The sequence below is a fragment of the Coturnix japonica genome, chromosome 5 (genome assembly GCF_001577835.2).
Source record: "Coturnix japonica isolate 7356 chromosome 5, Coturnix japonica 2.1, whole genome shotgun sequence".
Lineage (NCBI taxonomy): Eukaryota > Metazoa > Chordata > Aves > Galliformes > Phasianidae > Coturnix > Coturnix japonica.
The window spans coordinates 14,379,237-14,396,083 of record NC_029520.1 but is presented as its reverse complement, the minus strand read 5'-3'; the positions used below and the strand labels follow the sequence as shown (position 1 = coordinate 14,396,083).

The window sequence follows — 16,847 nt, the reverse complement described above, 5'->3', positions numbered from 1 at the left end:
TTTCCATCTAACCTGAAAGTTTTTTAAATACTTGTGTGGTGTCGGACTGCATCTTGTTAGGTGGTAACACAGTCAAGTGCTGTTACTGAGGGGGTGGACCACTTTTTTTTCCACTTACGCTTCACACTGCAGTGACAGTGACATCAGGTACGGCAGCGTACACTTAAGCATGCTAATATATCATCCAGTTGCCTTGTAATGCAAGTTGACAGCTACTGGCAAGGGAGGTGTAATGGTAATCTTGGAGACTTCTGCTACAGATAACAGTTTGAAAACACCCCAGACCCTAACAGTTCATTCTTAGAGGATTCATTCAGCTCTGTTTGGTCTGAGGAGCAGCATATTCTTATACTGACCTAGCTCTTTGTAATGCTTTCTAAATAAAGTCTTTAAAACAGCAGCAGCGCAAAGGGTTATGTTATTTACTATACCTGTAATTGATTTTAGTGTTTTTTTAAAATTGGTGTAGAAATGCTTTTTTATATAGCTAGTTTAGTAATTTATGCCAGCACAAAATCTTCACTAAGAGCTGAAGTATGTTTGCTGTCTGATGTTTCAACCTACTGTCCTGAAGCAAGAAGTTAGTTAGCTTATGGTAAGAACACCCCCCACACACTCCATATTTTCATACTTACATCTTCAGAGGCAACTGACAGCAGCCATGAAATAAAGAGAACAAGAACTCAGAATGACAGTATGGCTGAAGCTTGAAGGTGCCTTGTGCACTGTTGCCCAGATATCCAGCCTGATTGCAAGTGTCTCTAAGAACAGAAATTGCAAGGGATATTTATCTTCATACACTTTCATTCTGGCTTTCTAGCTGTATGACAGTTTACTGATTCAGTAAGTATATTTAGGCTTGTTAGTCTGATCTTCCTGTTGTATATGCAGCTAGTTCTGCAGGTGAATTTTCTAGGTTTCTTGGTTCTTAATGGGATTCTTCACGTTTTATGGGGAACATGGCAGAATCTGGAACTTAGGTTTATTTCCAAACCAGTTGTATCCCCCTAGGAGAACTCCATCTGTTATTCGTCTTTCTTTTCCATTTGATTTCTGTTCTGTTTTTGGTGAATGGGTACGTTGCCTTCAGGGTGAGGAGGGTAACAGTGAAATTCTGATCACCTCTTGGACATTCAAAAGCACAGCATATGGGAAGTGAGGCTTTTGCCTCTGGCACAATTTTAGTCTTGCTTAAGTCTAGAAAGTATTATTAAATATGAGCCTCTGACCTTTGTTTCCTAGAAGGATGCTTTTTATAAGGAAGTGATTCTCTTTTCAGTAATTTCTTGACACAATGACAACTAAGGCTGTTGCTGTTGTCTGACAGGAATTGATGGCCCAGCTGCTTTTCAAGATGATGTTCAGAAAGCAGGAAGTCAAGTGCAGATTCTCACTGTTGGGCAGTCTAGCCATGATGAAGATGATGGAGAGAAAATGGCTACTGGCCAACAACAGCAAAGCAAACAGGATCTTAAAACAGCAATGCAGAAGAAGGGTAAGTAGCTGAAGCCACCTTCAGATTCTCATTGCTTGTTTTATTTATGCTGATTCCTTTTATTATTCTCATGCTCAGCCCTAGTCTAAGCAGAGATTGATATTTTTCCTTTCAGGCTCTGTTCCATTATGTCTCTAAAAATAATGAAGTTCTCTCTTGTCCCAAGGAACAAATGCTCCCCAGGCTCTCAGAACTATGATATTCCCATCTGCAGTACAGTGTGGCTATTAAAGCACCAAGCAGATGCTAATGCTCACATCCATCTGTTACTTTTTGATATTTTATGGCTCTGGAAATCACATATGTGACAGCTGATGAAGAGTATGGAATAATGACATTTGAACTAGAATATTAGTCTTAATAGTGCTGTTGGTTAAACTCTGTTCATGGTTTCACAACACGTGTTCATGCTTGGAGAGTTGAAAATTACAGTACTGCATTCTGCAGCACTTGTCCCACGTTGTCCTGAAATGCTCTCACTTCTTTGGTTTTTCTTTTCCTAAAGGCACACGTGATTTAGGAGATAGATTGTGTATGTATGAATTCATGCATCTGTGCTTTCCTTCCTGCAGTGTTATTATCTTTTGTTAAACATTATCCGTAGGAAGGAAAAAATCCTAAAATCTTCACAGAGCTTTATCTGAAAGCATTTATTTAGGAGTTCTTTTTCAGTGTATGGCTTTTGAGGCTATGATGGCTTGAGCCAAGCGTACTCTGATGCTTTAAGAATAAAGTCCTTGTGTATAAAGAGCAAAATGTAAGTCCAAACTCGACTCATCTAGAATAGACTATTCATATCTAAATGCACGCTTCTTGTCTGCAGCACAGTTCTCACTAAGGTTCATTTTTTCTGGGACATTACTTTGCAGATGTGAGCAACTTCAACTGAAACGGGCATATTTTATCCAAGTGGGGCACTTCCTGGGCATTTGAGTCAAAGGAATGTTGGCATGTCTAACAAGTTCTGATCTGTGTGATGATTGTGTTGCCTTAGACTATGGCTCAGAATATGTAATGATTGGACACACTACTTACTGAAGCTGGTTGACTTAAAAATTATCAGCAGACTTCTCAATTTAGGTCAGAGCACTCTGATTTTTACTCTGGGGGACGTTTCTATTTTTGATGATTTTCTGAGTTAATGTATATTTTTATTCTCTCGATTCTTTTGTTTGGTTTTTTCAGTAGAAGCAATGTATGGTATGGCCTTTTTTTACCCAGCTCTGAGCATACTCCTGATCAGAGCAGACACTGCTGAGGCTGTTTGACTGGTATGCTTCATGTCTGTGCAGGGGCTTTGTTTTTATTAACAACTGAACTGCTGTCTGGGGGACACAAAGTATTAAGACAGGACTGCAAATAGTAGTACCTCCATAAAATGTTTGCTTTGCTTATGTGGTTTTGCTCTTGATACCAGAAAAAGAGGCTTGATAGTATCTCAGTAGCCCTGGGAAGCTTTATGTAGGGCTAGGACTTTTCGTGTGGATTCCCACTGCTGCTTCACTGCTTGTGGCATGTCCTTTTTGGCATGTCCCCATTGGTCTGCAAAGCATTTAGGATGGCTTTTTCCCATCAGTTCACGCTTTGCACTGAACAGGAACAAGAGGATAAAATCACTGAGGTGAATGCTAGCTGGCTTGATGGGAGGGGCAGGTCAAGTCCCATTAAATTGGCTTACCCTGTTTTGTGCCTATTCCGCTCTGTGACTTTAACTTTGTGGATAGAAACCTCACTGAACATATGCATCTCTCCTCTCTGAGGATCACTCAGCAAGTCAAGCTCAGTTAGAAGACAAGAGGGCATAGGCTAGTTGAGTGTGAAGAGAATATGCTGTTTGCAAGAAAATGCCAAATGTTTTATTTGATTTCTCCATCTGTTGGAATTGCCATAGCTAAAATCACTTACTTCCTGAAGGAAATATTTGTCCTTTTAATTTCATGTGTCTTTATATGTATAGGTCCTTGGTGGCAAATGAGTCACTAGGACAGAGCCAGACTTCTCTAAGTTTCACCACTCAATAATTAACATTCAGTCTTCACATTTATCAGTTTCCTGTGTGTCTCTGTAAAGACTTGGAATGAACAGTTTGATCTTAGTTCTTTTCACATAAAGTTACAGCTCTTTTGAAGTTCATAGAAGTAATAGGTTTGATTCCTAGATTCAGGAACAACAAGGGAGCTCTTAGAAGCAGCCATCCCCACAGGTCTTCACTGCAGGCTTTTCCATTCCCCACCAATATTCTGCATGAATGTAGAAGCAAACTATCTATGTCTGTGTATAATAACATATGCAAGCATGGCTTTTCTGCACAGATGCCAGCTGAAGAGATGGGTTGCTTCTCCTAACCATGAATATTTGACTAGAACATTGGTTGTCATCATTAACAACTAGTGTTGGTGATTAATGTGCATGATTTAATAACAAGTAAATTCTGCAGGCTTTAAAAATACAAGTTGACCCATGACTTCAGGCACCCTTGCATAACCAGGTCCTACTGAAACTTTCTGCTGTCATGCTGAGTGCTGTATGTCCACACTGCAGCGATTGAGGAAGTGGACTGTGAGACCACTCATGGTGCGGCTGAGTGAAATACAAAAATTGCAGTCTGCTTCTGCTTCATTTTTATTTGTTTTTACTGCTTTGGTGTTGTTTTATTGTCAGGTATTCATCTGGTGTCAAAAGCTATTTTAAAGGGCATAAATTGAAGTTACTGGAAAGAGCAATAACATAAAAGATTTTTAAGAGCTTTTTGATGTCTTTTTTTTCCTCATTTATTTCCAAAACTGTAAGTGAAGCAAACCATTACTGGTACAGACTCTGGTATTTATATTTTTATGGTAGTTTGGTCTCTGCTTATTGTAGACCATACTCATACTCCAGAGACTGAGTTGCCTGAAAATCTCCGTGTGTACCTGTGGAAGTTCAGAAGCACCATTTAGATAGCCTGAGATCGTTAATGCACAGACAGCGGACACAGGGGTTTAGGTAGGATTTGGGCCATCCAAATACGAGTCTAAATACTTCTTTTTCAATGTTACTGAATAAGTATTCGTACAGAATCTGTGCTTGTGACTGGTATCTATTAGGTGGGGGTTAGAATTAGGCCAAAAACTTACCATGAAGGGCATGTCATTCACAAGTGTTTATGGCAAAACCTTTTAGAATGGACGATGCTTTCTGAAGCTTGAGCTCTATGAATCAGGGCTATATGGCTTTATTGGAAATCCCCAAAAAAGTGACAGTGGTTATAGTGAGTGGAAAGTGAATTTGGTTGTGCAGAAAGACATGTTTTAGCTCCGTGTGGTAACCCTTTAGTCCTGTGAAGAATGCTATTGAGAAGTTACTTGAGTTTGCAGAATTTTTCCCATAGATGTTTTCCTTTCCCAGATCCCCATGCAAATACATCCTGGTCCTCTTCCACTTCCCAGTCCAGTCTTGTTGCCCTGGATCACGCTCCTGGTAAGTGCAGAAAGAAAAATGTTAATTATGCCCACACTGTTTAGCTCTGGAAATCAAATTTAATTTATCCTTCTGAGTCAGGCTTAACAATAGCAGAGATTCTGGACGAGATGGTTGTTGGTTTATTTTGTTTCATGATTTTTGGGGGGCTGGGAGGAGAGAGCAGCTGAGAAATACTGCATAGTCTGCTTCTGATATGTGACACTTGAGTACGGGGTGGCTTCCTCTGAAAAACTAGACCTGGCAAATATCCCATTGTTGGATACTTTCTGCTGCAAAGTCCTGTTTGATGTTCAAAGTTTTGCTCCCCTTTGAACTGTCTGAGGCTTTGAATTCTTTTAAAGTCAGATTTTTAAGTGCTCTAAGGCCGTACCTTTGGCCTTTTTTACATGAAATCAATATGCATAAGAACATTTCTTTAATGTGTTTTTTTTCTTCTCAGTGTAAGAAACATCAGCTTTTCATTGGCTATCATAGGAACTGTAACAGTGTACTGTACAAGTGTTAATGTTTTAATTGTTAAGGTTTCCAAATGGCTGTGATAGGTTGTCTACTCAATTGTGTTGTGTTTGAAGTACTTGATGGGGTTAAGGTTTAAATCTGATTCTTCACCATGTATTTTTTTCTGTGGAAAGAAACCATGCTCTTTATTTCCTACCTTATTTGCTGAAATGGTTTGGTTTCTGCATGCGGATGCTGTCTCACCACTCATTTGCATGGTGCTTCACATAATGAAGCCCCTCACACACATTCCTTCTCTCACCTATAAGCCTAAGAGTGCAAGAACGTAAGAAATGATATTTTTATGTGAAGTATTGGTATATCATAATGCACTGCTTTCTCCTTAGGCATTTCAAGCAGCATGAATTTTGATGAGGAAGAGGATGAGGAAGATGCAGACAGCTCTAGCTCTTCCCAGCTAAACAGTAACACCCGGCCTGGTTCTGCCACAAGCAAGAAATCCAGTAAGGTAAGTAAGGGGTCAGTGCTGAAGAAGGAGCATCTGGGTCAGTGTACTGCATCAGTACAATGCACAGTCAAGATAGGCCTGTTTTTTTTTTTTATTTTGTTTTCAATATGTACTACAGCATCTCTGAGCTGATTTGCTGTGAAGGCTCTCAGTTCACAGAAGTAATGAAAATAATGACTTGGAGCAAAGAATAGCAAATATTGTCCAAACTTGAATGAAGAGGAAGGTAAACAGTAAATATTTACCTTTCTGCCTCTTGAGGGATCTCAGAAGGATCTTTTGTTTCTGTTGTCTTTTCTCAGCATTTTTCTATTCTGCTCTTATTGCTGGTATCTGATGATTTCAAGGCTTCAGGGTGTTCAAATATTCCAGATCACGAACTCTTGTTAAACCAGTTGATAATGGCTCACTCCTTTATGTACTACAACTGATTTCTCATCCCTTCTAGAGTTTTCTCTACCTTAAACTATCTCTCAGCCACTCAGTATCTTCTTCTGGGAACACTGTTGACCATGGGTATGAACCTTTTCAAAAGAGAAATGTTTTGAGACGGGAAAGTGTGAGCCAGAGTTTGGTTTTGTAATATTACCACACTCTGATCGTGCAGCTGCCGGATCTTCTTTGCCAAATGTGTCCGTATGCTCAGCATCAGCAGGTCAGAACTGCTTTGTGGGCCTTTGGTAGGCAAGAGCTCAACTGGCTGAACAGGGAGATGCCCTTAGTTTGATAAGTTGCCTTAAGGCCTCTGTGGAACTAGAATGGAGGAAACTGTATGTCCCTTTTGTTTTGTGTGTTGTTTTTTTGAGTGTTAGCGAATGTCATTCCTTCATATTTAGAACTTGGTATCTCAAGGAAACCTGAGTTTTGCTTGCTGTTTCAGGAAGTGGCCTCAGCCCCCAGTCCTTCCACAAATGAGCCTCTCATAGATGTTGATGACCTGGAGGAATTTGCAGTTAGACCTGCTCCACAGGGTGCCACCGTCAAATGCAGGATCACAAGAGACAAGAAAGGAATGGATCGAGGGATGTACCCCACCTATTACCTCCACTTGGAAAGGGAGCATGGTAAAAAGGTCATAAAATAACTCAAATAGCATAACAGTTGTGCCTGAATAGTAAAAAAAAAAATAAAATAAAATGAAACGTCTGAAGAAGTCTTACAAGAAAATTGTAATCTTGTATTGTATATGCCTTATCACTGAGTTCTGCCCTAGTCCTTCAAAAACAGAACATCAATATCACTTCATTCTGCTTGCCTTTCTCCATGTCTAATCTTTGGTTTGAATTAATCTATGTATGGCACCTTTTTGTGAGAGCAATTGGGGCTTTCTCCATTCCATGGCCTGAAAAACATCTATTTTCAATTCCAGCGGAAGAGACAATGCAGCCTAGAATTAAACATTTAACAAAATAGATTGGATTTAATTATTTAAACCATAAATAATGGACTGAGTGGTTGAGAAGTCACTTTTCTGTCCTGATTTTTATCTGTTTTTTGCTGTCCCAGGAGTCCTTCTTTTACTTTGCTTGCTGTGCTAGAAGATAGAAAAATTGCCTATGGTTTCCTTATATCAAAGCAGAATCTGGTGTGCTGTAACCCCTTTGGCATTCTAAAGTATGATGCTTTTTTGCACTGCTTAGGTGTTTCTGTTAGCTGGAAGGAAACGAAAGAAGAGCAAAACCTCTAATTACCTCATCTCCATAGACCCCACGGACCTGTCTCGAGGTGGAGAGAGTTTTATTGGAAAACTGAGGTAAAGACTGAAGCATCTCAGAATATATTTTTTCTAAATACAGCTCATATAAAATTAGGAAGCCTTTAATTGGTGTGACTTCTTACTTGGAGGTTTGGATACATGAGGTGATGGCAGTACTGCAGTTTATCAGTATCCAAGACATGGTTTCAAAATGTCTCAAGTATTTATGAAATCACATTTGATTAAAAGTCAGCAGACTGAGACTCTTAAATGCTCAAATGCCAGGTTCTCAAGGGTTGTGGGCATCTGAAGATGCAGACACAGCTTATCTTAATGAAGTCTGGAGAAGTGCATGAGCAGATTGTGTCTACCCACTACTGATATAAACACTTTGGAAGTTCTGTTTCTTAGCTAATCTGAAAATCTCTTGGATTTTGCCTGATTCTTGAGATCCTGATTAGAGTTATTTGCATGTAGTGGACTCTACTCACAACCACTTGCTTCTTTTCTGTCTGTCATTTCATCATACATCCATCTGTTGTTGATACATATGTGGTGCCTCCCAGTGTGTCTTTAGGTTGTCTGTGCCTGAGGAAAGGGACTGTACTACTAATTGCTGTTTGCCTGTGTGGATCTCAGGACTTCATGTGCTACTGCAGTGCAAACACAGAATGAGGATAATGCAGTGTTAGTGTACCCTAAGCTGTATTCTGCAGTCTTTGATATGATTTCCATTGAAGTATCTTATTTGTAACCTTATGAAAATCACTGTCTGTAGTCCAGCCGAGTTGTAGTCAAATGAGAAAGCCAATGATATTTTAGATGGTAAGCATACTGTAAAGAAATAAAACGATAAGACAAGATAGCCCCAGCCCTGCTCAGATGTTTCTTAATTGCCTTCTTGAATTCACTAGCTTATGAGAAGTCTTCAGAGAGGGACCTTTACTGTGCCCTGCTCTACCTTTACATTTTTGTTGTGGCCTTTAATCAGTTGGGATTAAAGTTAACTATTTGTACTTGATATTCTTTGTCCTTCCTTTGGAGCTACAATGCAGTAAAGGATAGATATCTGAGGCAGTGTTATTGACAAATGGTGATTGGATTTTCCATTTTTTTGATAGATCAAATCTTATGGGAACTAAGTTTACAGTTTATGACAATGGAGTAAATCCAATGAAAACAACATCAAGCCTGGAGGCGAGTGTCCTGCGTCAGGAGCTAGCTGCTATTTGTTATGTAAGTACTGCTCACAGGCAAAATATGCAAGAAAGGGCAGTTCAGTTTCTGAAACAGCACACTGAATTTCTTTCTCACTTAAGGTTACGTCAACCAACATTTCTGCTTTTGCACAGTGAAACATCTGATCTTCAATAGAGAAACCAGGAAATTCAGTGGAATGTAAGAGTTAAAAGAAAATTTTGTGCACAGAACCAGGTTGTCCAGTTCTCACTTTTGGTCAGAATCTGTCAGAGGTTTGACATAACCTTCTTGAAGGGGTAGGATGCTTCATAGCCTGCAGACATCATCCGAGAGAGCCTCCAGAACTGGGAGGAGCTGCACATGTGGAATTTCTGCACCAGGCCCTGATCATATATAATGACATGTTAGAGGAGGGCCCCTGTGATGCGAAACACAGGTAGGTGGATAGCTGTGGCTAGTAAAAGCTATTAAACTCCTTAATAGGAAGACTAAACGAAATCTAAAATGCAACTGAACGAGAAACCAGCCTGTTAGAGGAGACTAAATAGTTCTTGTTAGGGGCAATGCAGATGGTCGGGACTTGAAGCACAGTTGTTGTTTTAGAACGAGAGTATTCTTTCTGTCCAGAAATCTCTGGGCCCAAAGAACTCTTCCAGTCAGAACTGGTACATGTGGTTCTACAGAAGGTTTTCTCTTTTCCAAGATCAATAACTGACAGAAATACCCAAAAACACTTTTTCTGAGAAGTTTTGTCCAGCTCTAATCAGGAGTGCCTGGAGCTCTTTCAGTGTGAAATCCAGCTGTTGCAGCATATCCCCATATGTGCACAGAATGTGTTTCTGGAAAGATTAGCTTTAGAATGTGGGAAGCGGTGTGGGGAGCCTGGAAGCTTTCAACAGGAAAGGAAAAGGAAAGCAAAGAACAGTCCAGTTAGCAGGATTTAACATCAGAGTCTAGGATTTGATGCGAGTCTATATCATCAACTGACGTCTCAGTAAGAACCTAGAGTAACTTGCATTTTTAATAAAGGTAATTGTACTGTTTTACATAGAGCGTTCGCTGGATCCAGTTAACTAATTGTTTGGTGCAAACTGGAAATACAAAGAGAAAATAATGGTTCAAAAAAGGTTATGCATTGAAAACTTATGGCATTGCTTGTAAGAGTGAATAACACTGATATTTGAACCACTGATGTTACCAAATAAATGACTGCGCTGCAGCCAGTAGAAGTATTTCAAAGTGCAGAGCAGATGCTGGAAAGAACAGAACCATGGCTTCTGTTGAGATAATGTGGCTAACACCTAAAGCTGTTTTTATATGGTTGTTTTTGGGTCAGCAGTGTAAACCTTGTATGTTTGTATAAGAAGGTGACTCATTCCACTTGATGTCATGGAGAGAGGCTTGCAGGTGTGCTGTGACCAGAGGACAGAAGGAAATCTGAATGATGTTTCGTTAATAGATAGGTTTGCTAAGATAAGTTTACTGTTCCTGGCTGCAGCAGAACCAGAGTAAAAATGCTGTAAAGAGCACTCCTGAAACACCCTTGTCCCAAAGTATTCTTTTAATTCCTCCCTTGAGATTATTTCTGCAGCAAAAGCTCTAATAAACAACTGGTTGAAAGCACCACTATGCAGTTTGCTATCTTTCAGCTCATCCAATCAAGTACCCACCTGGAGAGCAAGCTGTACCTGCTTCCACCAACTTACTGTGCCTGGCCTGCTGATGATTCAGCACTCTAGTTTATACAGTTGGAAAGTGTTGATACATCTGTTGTTAACTGTGGGATAAAGGTGCTGAGAGCTCTCATTGATTTTCTTTTAGAGCTTAGGTGGAAGAAAAATGTGTATGGCTGCTGGAAGTGAGCTTGGGTGACATGGGAAGACTTAGAGAGATGCTGTTCACCACTGTAGACAGAAAATTTGTGTGGCCAAAGCATAGTTGGAGTTGAAGCACGCTGGTACTGTGGATGGCAGCAAAAAGGGCTTTTCTAAATACAGTAACAGCAAAAGGAGGACCAGAAATAACATTGCTTGGTTACTTTATAGGGATGGTCACTTCACCAGCAGAAGGTGGATGCCCCCCCTACTCAGGGTAACAATCACAGCCCCAGGTGCTGGAGTTCAGGGAGCATTTAGACAGCTCTCTCGGACTTGGAGTTTGAACTTTGGGTGGGGGCAAGAGCTGAACTTAATGATCCTCATGGGTCCCTTTCAACTTGGAATTCCATGATTATGGAGCTCATCTCAGGACGTTTCAAGTAATATTTAATAAAGTTAGTGCGAGAATGGAGTTTCATCAAGTGCTTTTAGCCGTATTTACTCTTCTTGATGATGGCAGGCTGGGATATTAATAAACCTAGAGCGGCATCTAATGGCTGACTGCAGAATTGCTTGGCAAAATTATCAAGGAGGGAGTTGTAGCTCTACTGTCTGTACCAGTATATTCTGCTGCAGATTCCTTAATATCCTCAGCACCTCACAATTCAGATTCTACAGGCAGGGAGCTCAGCTGATACCTCAAGGTATGGCTTTACTTTAAATAAAGCAGTAATAAAACTGCATCTTTCTGCTTAAACTGTGATTGCTTGCTTTGTGCTTAGATATGGTGGGTTTTGTGGTTCTGGGCTTTTTCTGGAATTAATCTGCAGAATATAGGAAGGACAAGACACATCGGTGTAAATCAAGTGCAGAGAGTGAAGTTGCTGAAGGCGTATTTGGGGGGACTAAATTGTGAGCTCTTTTGTTCCCCTGTGAATGCCATTCATAGTCTTGAATGTATATATGATATAGTGGAGCTGTGGAATAGCAGAGAAGCAGGCAAGGGAAAAGGACAAGGGGAAGTAATTGTGTTTGGATGCAAGGTATATTGGAAAGGTTTGCTCTTTCTTGAAGCTCCTCTTTTGTCCCTGCTGTTTTCTTTGTACGTTGTACGCTTGTAGGATTTTAATTCTGTACCTTGGGTTTAGCAAAACTTTGCCAAGTAATCTTTGATGTATTTGTTGATTGATAGAGTGCGAGAATAGAAACCATTCCCTCAACATTTGGCAAAGATGCTGATTTTTAGCATTTAAGTAAGTGAAAATCCAAAGAGTGCGGCTGTATTGTTTCAGAGTGACGGTGCTTCTTGTTGGGAGGAGAGTGATTCAGCACTGTTATTTAATTTTACCTTGAATGATGTCTTCAACCAGTCAGCATCTGAATGAATTGTGCATAGCATAACTGCAGCTTATTGAGCAGTAAAGCTTGTAAGGCATTGCAGAGAAGATCAATATTGTCAGTATCTAGCAGCAAGTAAGCATAAGCGTGAATCTTAGATATATTCTTTTCTGCTGAATTTCTCATCCTGCATAAAAAATAATCTGCTGGCAGCCTTTTTAGTTTGAGTTTTGTCACTGTACAAAATCAAGCAAATGCCTCCAGCTAAACTAAGCATTGGTTTACTTTGCCAAGGACTTTGATAAAAGTGATTGAGAAAAGAGGTTCCATTTTTCCAATTAATGTATATAGTCAGGGAGATATAGATATACGTAGATTGTTTCAAGAGTAGTCATTAAAATGCCTCTGAGGAATTTTCTTTGTGTGTATTAAAAAATCCAGTGAGTTGTTTAGGATCTCCAGATGGTTTGCTGAGGTAACCAAAGGGATTTCAAAGGTCTGATGGACGGAGAAACATGTTCCATACAAGTAAATGTTAGACAGACCCCCACACACGGGAAAGGTGAAAGGGAAAATTTCCATGTGACACCCTTGACACCTCCCTCTCCACCCAAAAAAAATGCCACAAAGCAGGGGACGGACTGGGTCTTTCAGAGGTATCGCTATTTCATGTGGTTGTGTTTGAAGAGGATAGTAGAGTACCGGATGCTTTTGCGCAAACCTGGTTAGAAATGTATCTAATCACACCCACTTAATGGAGGAACTTGTATTTCCTGTTGGCATCCGTGTTATTTCTTTAATTTCTCTGCTTTCACAGCTCCAAAATTTGCATTCATTCTAATGTGTTTTGTTGTTTTTTGGTTTTGTTTTTTTTTCACCATACTCATCTCTAAGCATAATGTATCCGAAGACTTTGAAAACCACAGCACTGGCAACAGATGCTCTTACTGGTAGCTTCTTCTTGTTTGCTCTTGTGCTGACTCTGGAATAAATGGAGTCCCATGTATTTAATTTGGTCTCCCATCAAAATGTGTGACTGCATTTTGTTTTCTAAATTATATCTACTTTGTTTTCAGCTTTAGCAGTATCCAAACAATCTGGTTCATCCATATCTTTATTTAACAAAGGGATGTATACTTTTTAAATTGTATTAAGATTGCTGGTGCCCAGTGCCATCCGTGGAAACCTGTCTGCTTCTGGTTTTGCTGTTGTCAGAGCTTCTCAGACAAAGCTAGAATGTTTGGCATGCCAGTAAAGGTGGGAGCTCAAGGTGTTTTTTGAATGGACCGACTTTAGGTCCATGGGCTGCTGCTCTACTGTCCCTCTGAAGAAATGGTCTTTAAAAATACAGGATATGATGAACTCTTTTCTAATTATTTTCAGGAAACAAATGTCCTGGGGTTTAAAGGACCTCGCAAGATGAGTGTGATCATACCAGGAATGAATATGGACCATGAAAGAGTTTCCATCAGACCAAGAAATGTAAGTCATAGCATTGGTCAGCCATAAAAAGCTACCTGAATTCTCCTTTGCTTAGAGTTTGTTTTTTTGGGTTGTTCTTTTTGTCACTTCTAGAGATTTAGAGGCTAAACAAGTATTCAAACAGATAAATAACAATGGGATGTGTGACTCCTTCTGTGACTCATAACAGCACTGCAAATAACAGTGTATTTTGCTAACAAAAGATACTGCTAACCTTTTCTAAGGTGTGGAAAGAACTTGAGTGCACAGTCTCATTAAGATACTCAGAGAATGAATGAAATCCCTATTTCATTCTATGATGCTGTGCCGAGAATTGAGACTGACAGTTAAGTATTTGGGATTGATTAATGAAGTTGCATGTTTTTCTTGCAAGAATATATTTCTTCATTTTGTGAGACTGCGAAACTGAAGTGTTCGTCTGTGGTGTGTGCAGGAACATGAGACGCTGCTTGCAAGATGGCAGAACAAAAACACAGAGAGTGTCATTGAGCTGCATAACAAAACTCCCGTCTGGAATGATGACACCCAGTCCTATGTTTTAAATTTCCACGGTCGAGTCACACAGGCCTCAGTGAAAAATTTCCAAATAATTCATGATAATGATCGTAAGTATCATTCCTTATCTATAATGTGTAGAAACAGTAGTGCACACCCAGGCTGACAGTGATTCTACCCTTACTGTTACCTGAGTGAGTTTAGTTTAGTTGCATGGGTCCAACTTGCTGCTCCTCTGCCTCATTCTTCAGACAGAGGACAAAGAGTATAAAAAGGAAAAAATACTGACGATTTTTTGAGTATGATACAGTAGAGACATGGCAACATCTACATCACAATCATACATTTTCTTCTGCCTTTATCCTTACTTATCCACTTGCCTGTAATTAAGTAGGAATAGAATTAATTCATTCTTGATACATGTGAAACTCAATACAAGTAATGCACTTGAATATTTTATGGAGAAACAGTTTTCCTTATGTATTTGCAAAAAAAATCCCAAATCTGTAACGTTTTGTAACAAGCCTCACAATCCTTATCACTTAGATATTCCTCAGCTTGCTTCTCCTTGTGATATCACCACACCCACTCATGAGTTAAGTGTTGTCCAGTTTGATATGGGAGCAAGTTTGTATTTTGTTCAACTGGGTCAGAGGAGGATGTTGTATGTGTGCTTCTTTAATGAGAGCTGCAAGCAAAACTAATGTTTTTTTGCTTCTTGTGGCCTTTCTTGCAGCTGACTATATAGTGATGCAGTTTGGCCGTGTGGCTGAGGACGTGTTCACCATGGACTACAACTACCCACTGTGTGCTCTACAGGCCTTTGCTATTGCCCTGTCCAGCTTTGACAGCAAGCTGGCTTGTGAGTAAAGGGGCATGGGAGAGCATCCTCTCAGAGGAATTGGTTTGCCATATGATTCTCAATTCCTGCCGGTGTCACTAATGGTCCATGCTAAGGTCAGGGAAAATGCTGTTGTGGAGGACCGCTGGATTGCTGGAGAGAAATTTAAGAGGAACCTTCTAAAAATTCAGGACTTTCAGGAAATAATGCTTTCCTTTTTTAATTTTTATTACTTTTTTCTTTTTTTTTTTTCTGTCTTTTTTTTTTTCTGGAAGTGGCATTGAGTTTGTGTAAATAGAAGTTCTATCTCACGTCCTTGATTATGCTCTGGAGATGTGCCATGATATACTGTACCGTGGCTCCGGTAGCACCATTGTAACAGTGTGTCTTTTTTTTTTTAAATCCAGCAAGTGCGCTCTCAACAAATTCCTTTTTACATTTTAAGAATTATTCCAAGGCTGCAATCGTACCTCAAGATTGCATTTCCTCCATTGAAAAATCAGAACTTCATCCAACATGAAAGAAAGATCACACACACACACACACAAAAAACAAAAAGCACTTTTTTTGAAGTTGCAAGGATCTCGTGTAGCTTACGGCCAAGTCTGAGAGTTGAAAACCTATCTGGACCGAACTTGATGTATCACTATAGTACATGTAGAGAAGGGCATGATGAATTTTAATCACATTAGGAGGAAAAGGAGAAGTAGAAAGCACAAAATAATGTTGCACAAGTCACTTGAATTCTAAGCTGTCTTTCTGTTTTAACATCTATATGCTTTTTAATTTGTTTCAAATGAAAATGTGTGGGGGAGCACAGAAGAGGGAAGGCTTTAGATGCCAAGGAAACGTAGCGTATGCTGAGTTTGGCATGTTGCGTGTTGGGAATTTATAGCCTTGTATCGCTGTGGTGATTCAAATGTGTTTTGTATGGAGTGATACAAACAGTTGGGCTCTCTGCAGTGAATCTTCTTATTTGATGCAGGCTGTGTAAAGCTGAGGAAGGTAAATGGAAATGTTTTATTAAATTTGTCTGGCCTTTTGCGATTTCACTATTTGTTGACTGCGTTTTTTGAACTTCCAGCAACAACTGCTTTTCATATTTATTTCCCACTGTAAGAACACCTGAAACCAGTTGAAAACCATCTATGTTGTTCTGTGATGTAAACGTGGCAGCTACTGAGCTAAGTCCTTCTAGGCAAATATGCCGTACGCTGTATACAGATCAGACATTGGAAGGACACCAAATAGCTTCAAATAGTGTGAGGTTTTTGTCTCATTATTTTTTCTGATTTGAATGGGATATACAAGCAAATACCATTTCAAAACACAAGCGAAGAACAAGCTTCTCTTCTTTCCCAAATGTCTCAGAAGCCAAGAGCTGCAACTGAAAGCACAGCATAAAGCACCTTTAAGAAAAAAGAATCTTTTTGCCATTGTTCCATATAATGTAATTGCCAGTGACACACAAAGTAACATAATCTATATGCTGTTCACCTGAAAGGTACTGAAATGTGAGTAGAGAGCAAAAGTTAGTTGTATTTTATACTGTGCGTATTCAGATCCACCTTTCTACTCTTTACGGACTTGTGTTGCACAACCAAAGATTACATAAGGAGAAAATGAGATCAAATCTGCTTGTCTCGTGACTGTCAGCTCCTTTTAGATGATAGAGGCAGGTCATAAGGACTGGTTGTGCCATCTGGACTGTATAATTTCAACTAATAAAAGAAATATGTTGTCTTCTTCATGTTTTGCCTTCAGGTCTCCTTCCCAGAATACAGGCAAGAAAATTTCAGATAGATAAGAGATGGAAATAAGTAATTGCTGTCATTTTGTTCTATGAAAAAAGTCTGCTGGCTTTGAGCAGTATGTTGTCGATGGACTCAGCCTGTCAAATGTCATCTTTAAACAACAGGAGGCTCTGTCATTTTTTCAGATCTCTTTGCAAGAAGCTTTTCCACGCAGTGGTATGAAGTGGAAAGGCACCTTTTGTTTGAGAGAAAAGAGCAGTTCGTTCCCTCAAAGAATGATTGAAATGATGAGTGGTGAGC

At 39.7% G+C, this 16,847-nt stretch overlaps 1 protein-coding gene across 3 annotated transcripts in view; it reads left to right on the top strand.

Annotated features, from left to right (window-relative positions):
* The window catches only part of TUB (TUB bipartite transcription factor), a 112,515-nt gene extending 95,972 nt beyond the window's left edge, over window positions 1-16,543 (top strand). For all 3 annotated transcript variants that reach the window (XM_015864096.2, XM_015864098.2, XM_015864097.2), the window contains 9 exons: window positions 1,328-1,495; window positions 4,883-4,954; window positions 5,803-5,924; window positions 6,805-6,996; window positions 7,565-7,677; window positions 8,742-8,856; window positions 13,359-13,457; window positions 13,891-14,062; window positions 14,689-16,543. In XM_015864096.2, the coding sequence (XP_015719582.1) occupies window positions 1,328-1,495; window positions 4,883-4,954; window positions 5,803-5,924; window positions 6,805-6,996; window positions 7,565-7,677; window positions 8,742-8,856; window positions 13,359-13,457; window positions 13,891-14,062; window positions 14,689-14,822 (1,187 nt within the window). In that variant the 3' untranslated portion in view covers window positions 14,823-16,543. The remainder of the gene's footprint in view (window positions 1-1,327; window positions 1,496-4,882; window positions 4,955-5,802; window positions 5,925-6,804; window positions 6,997-7,564; window positions 7,678-8,741; window positions 8,857-13,358; window positions 13,458-13,890; window positions 14,063-14,688) is intronic.
* Window positions 16,544-16,847: the final 304 nt, after the last annotated feature.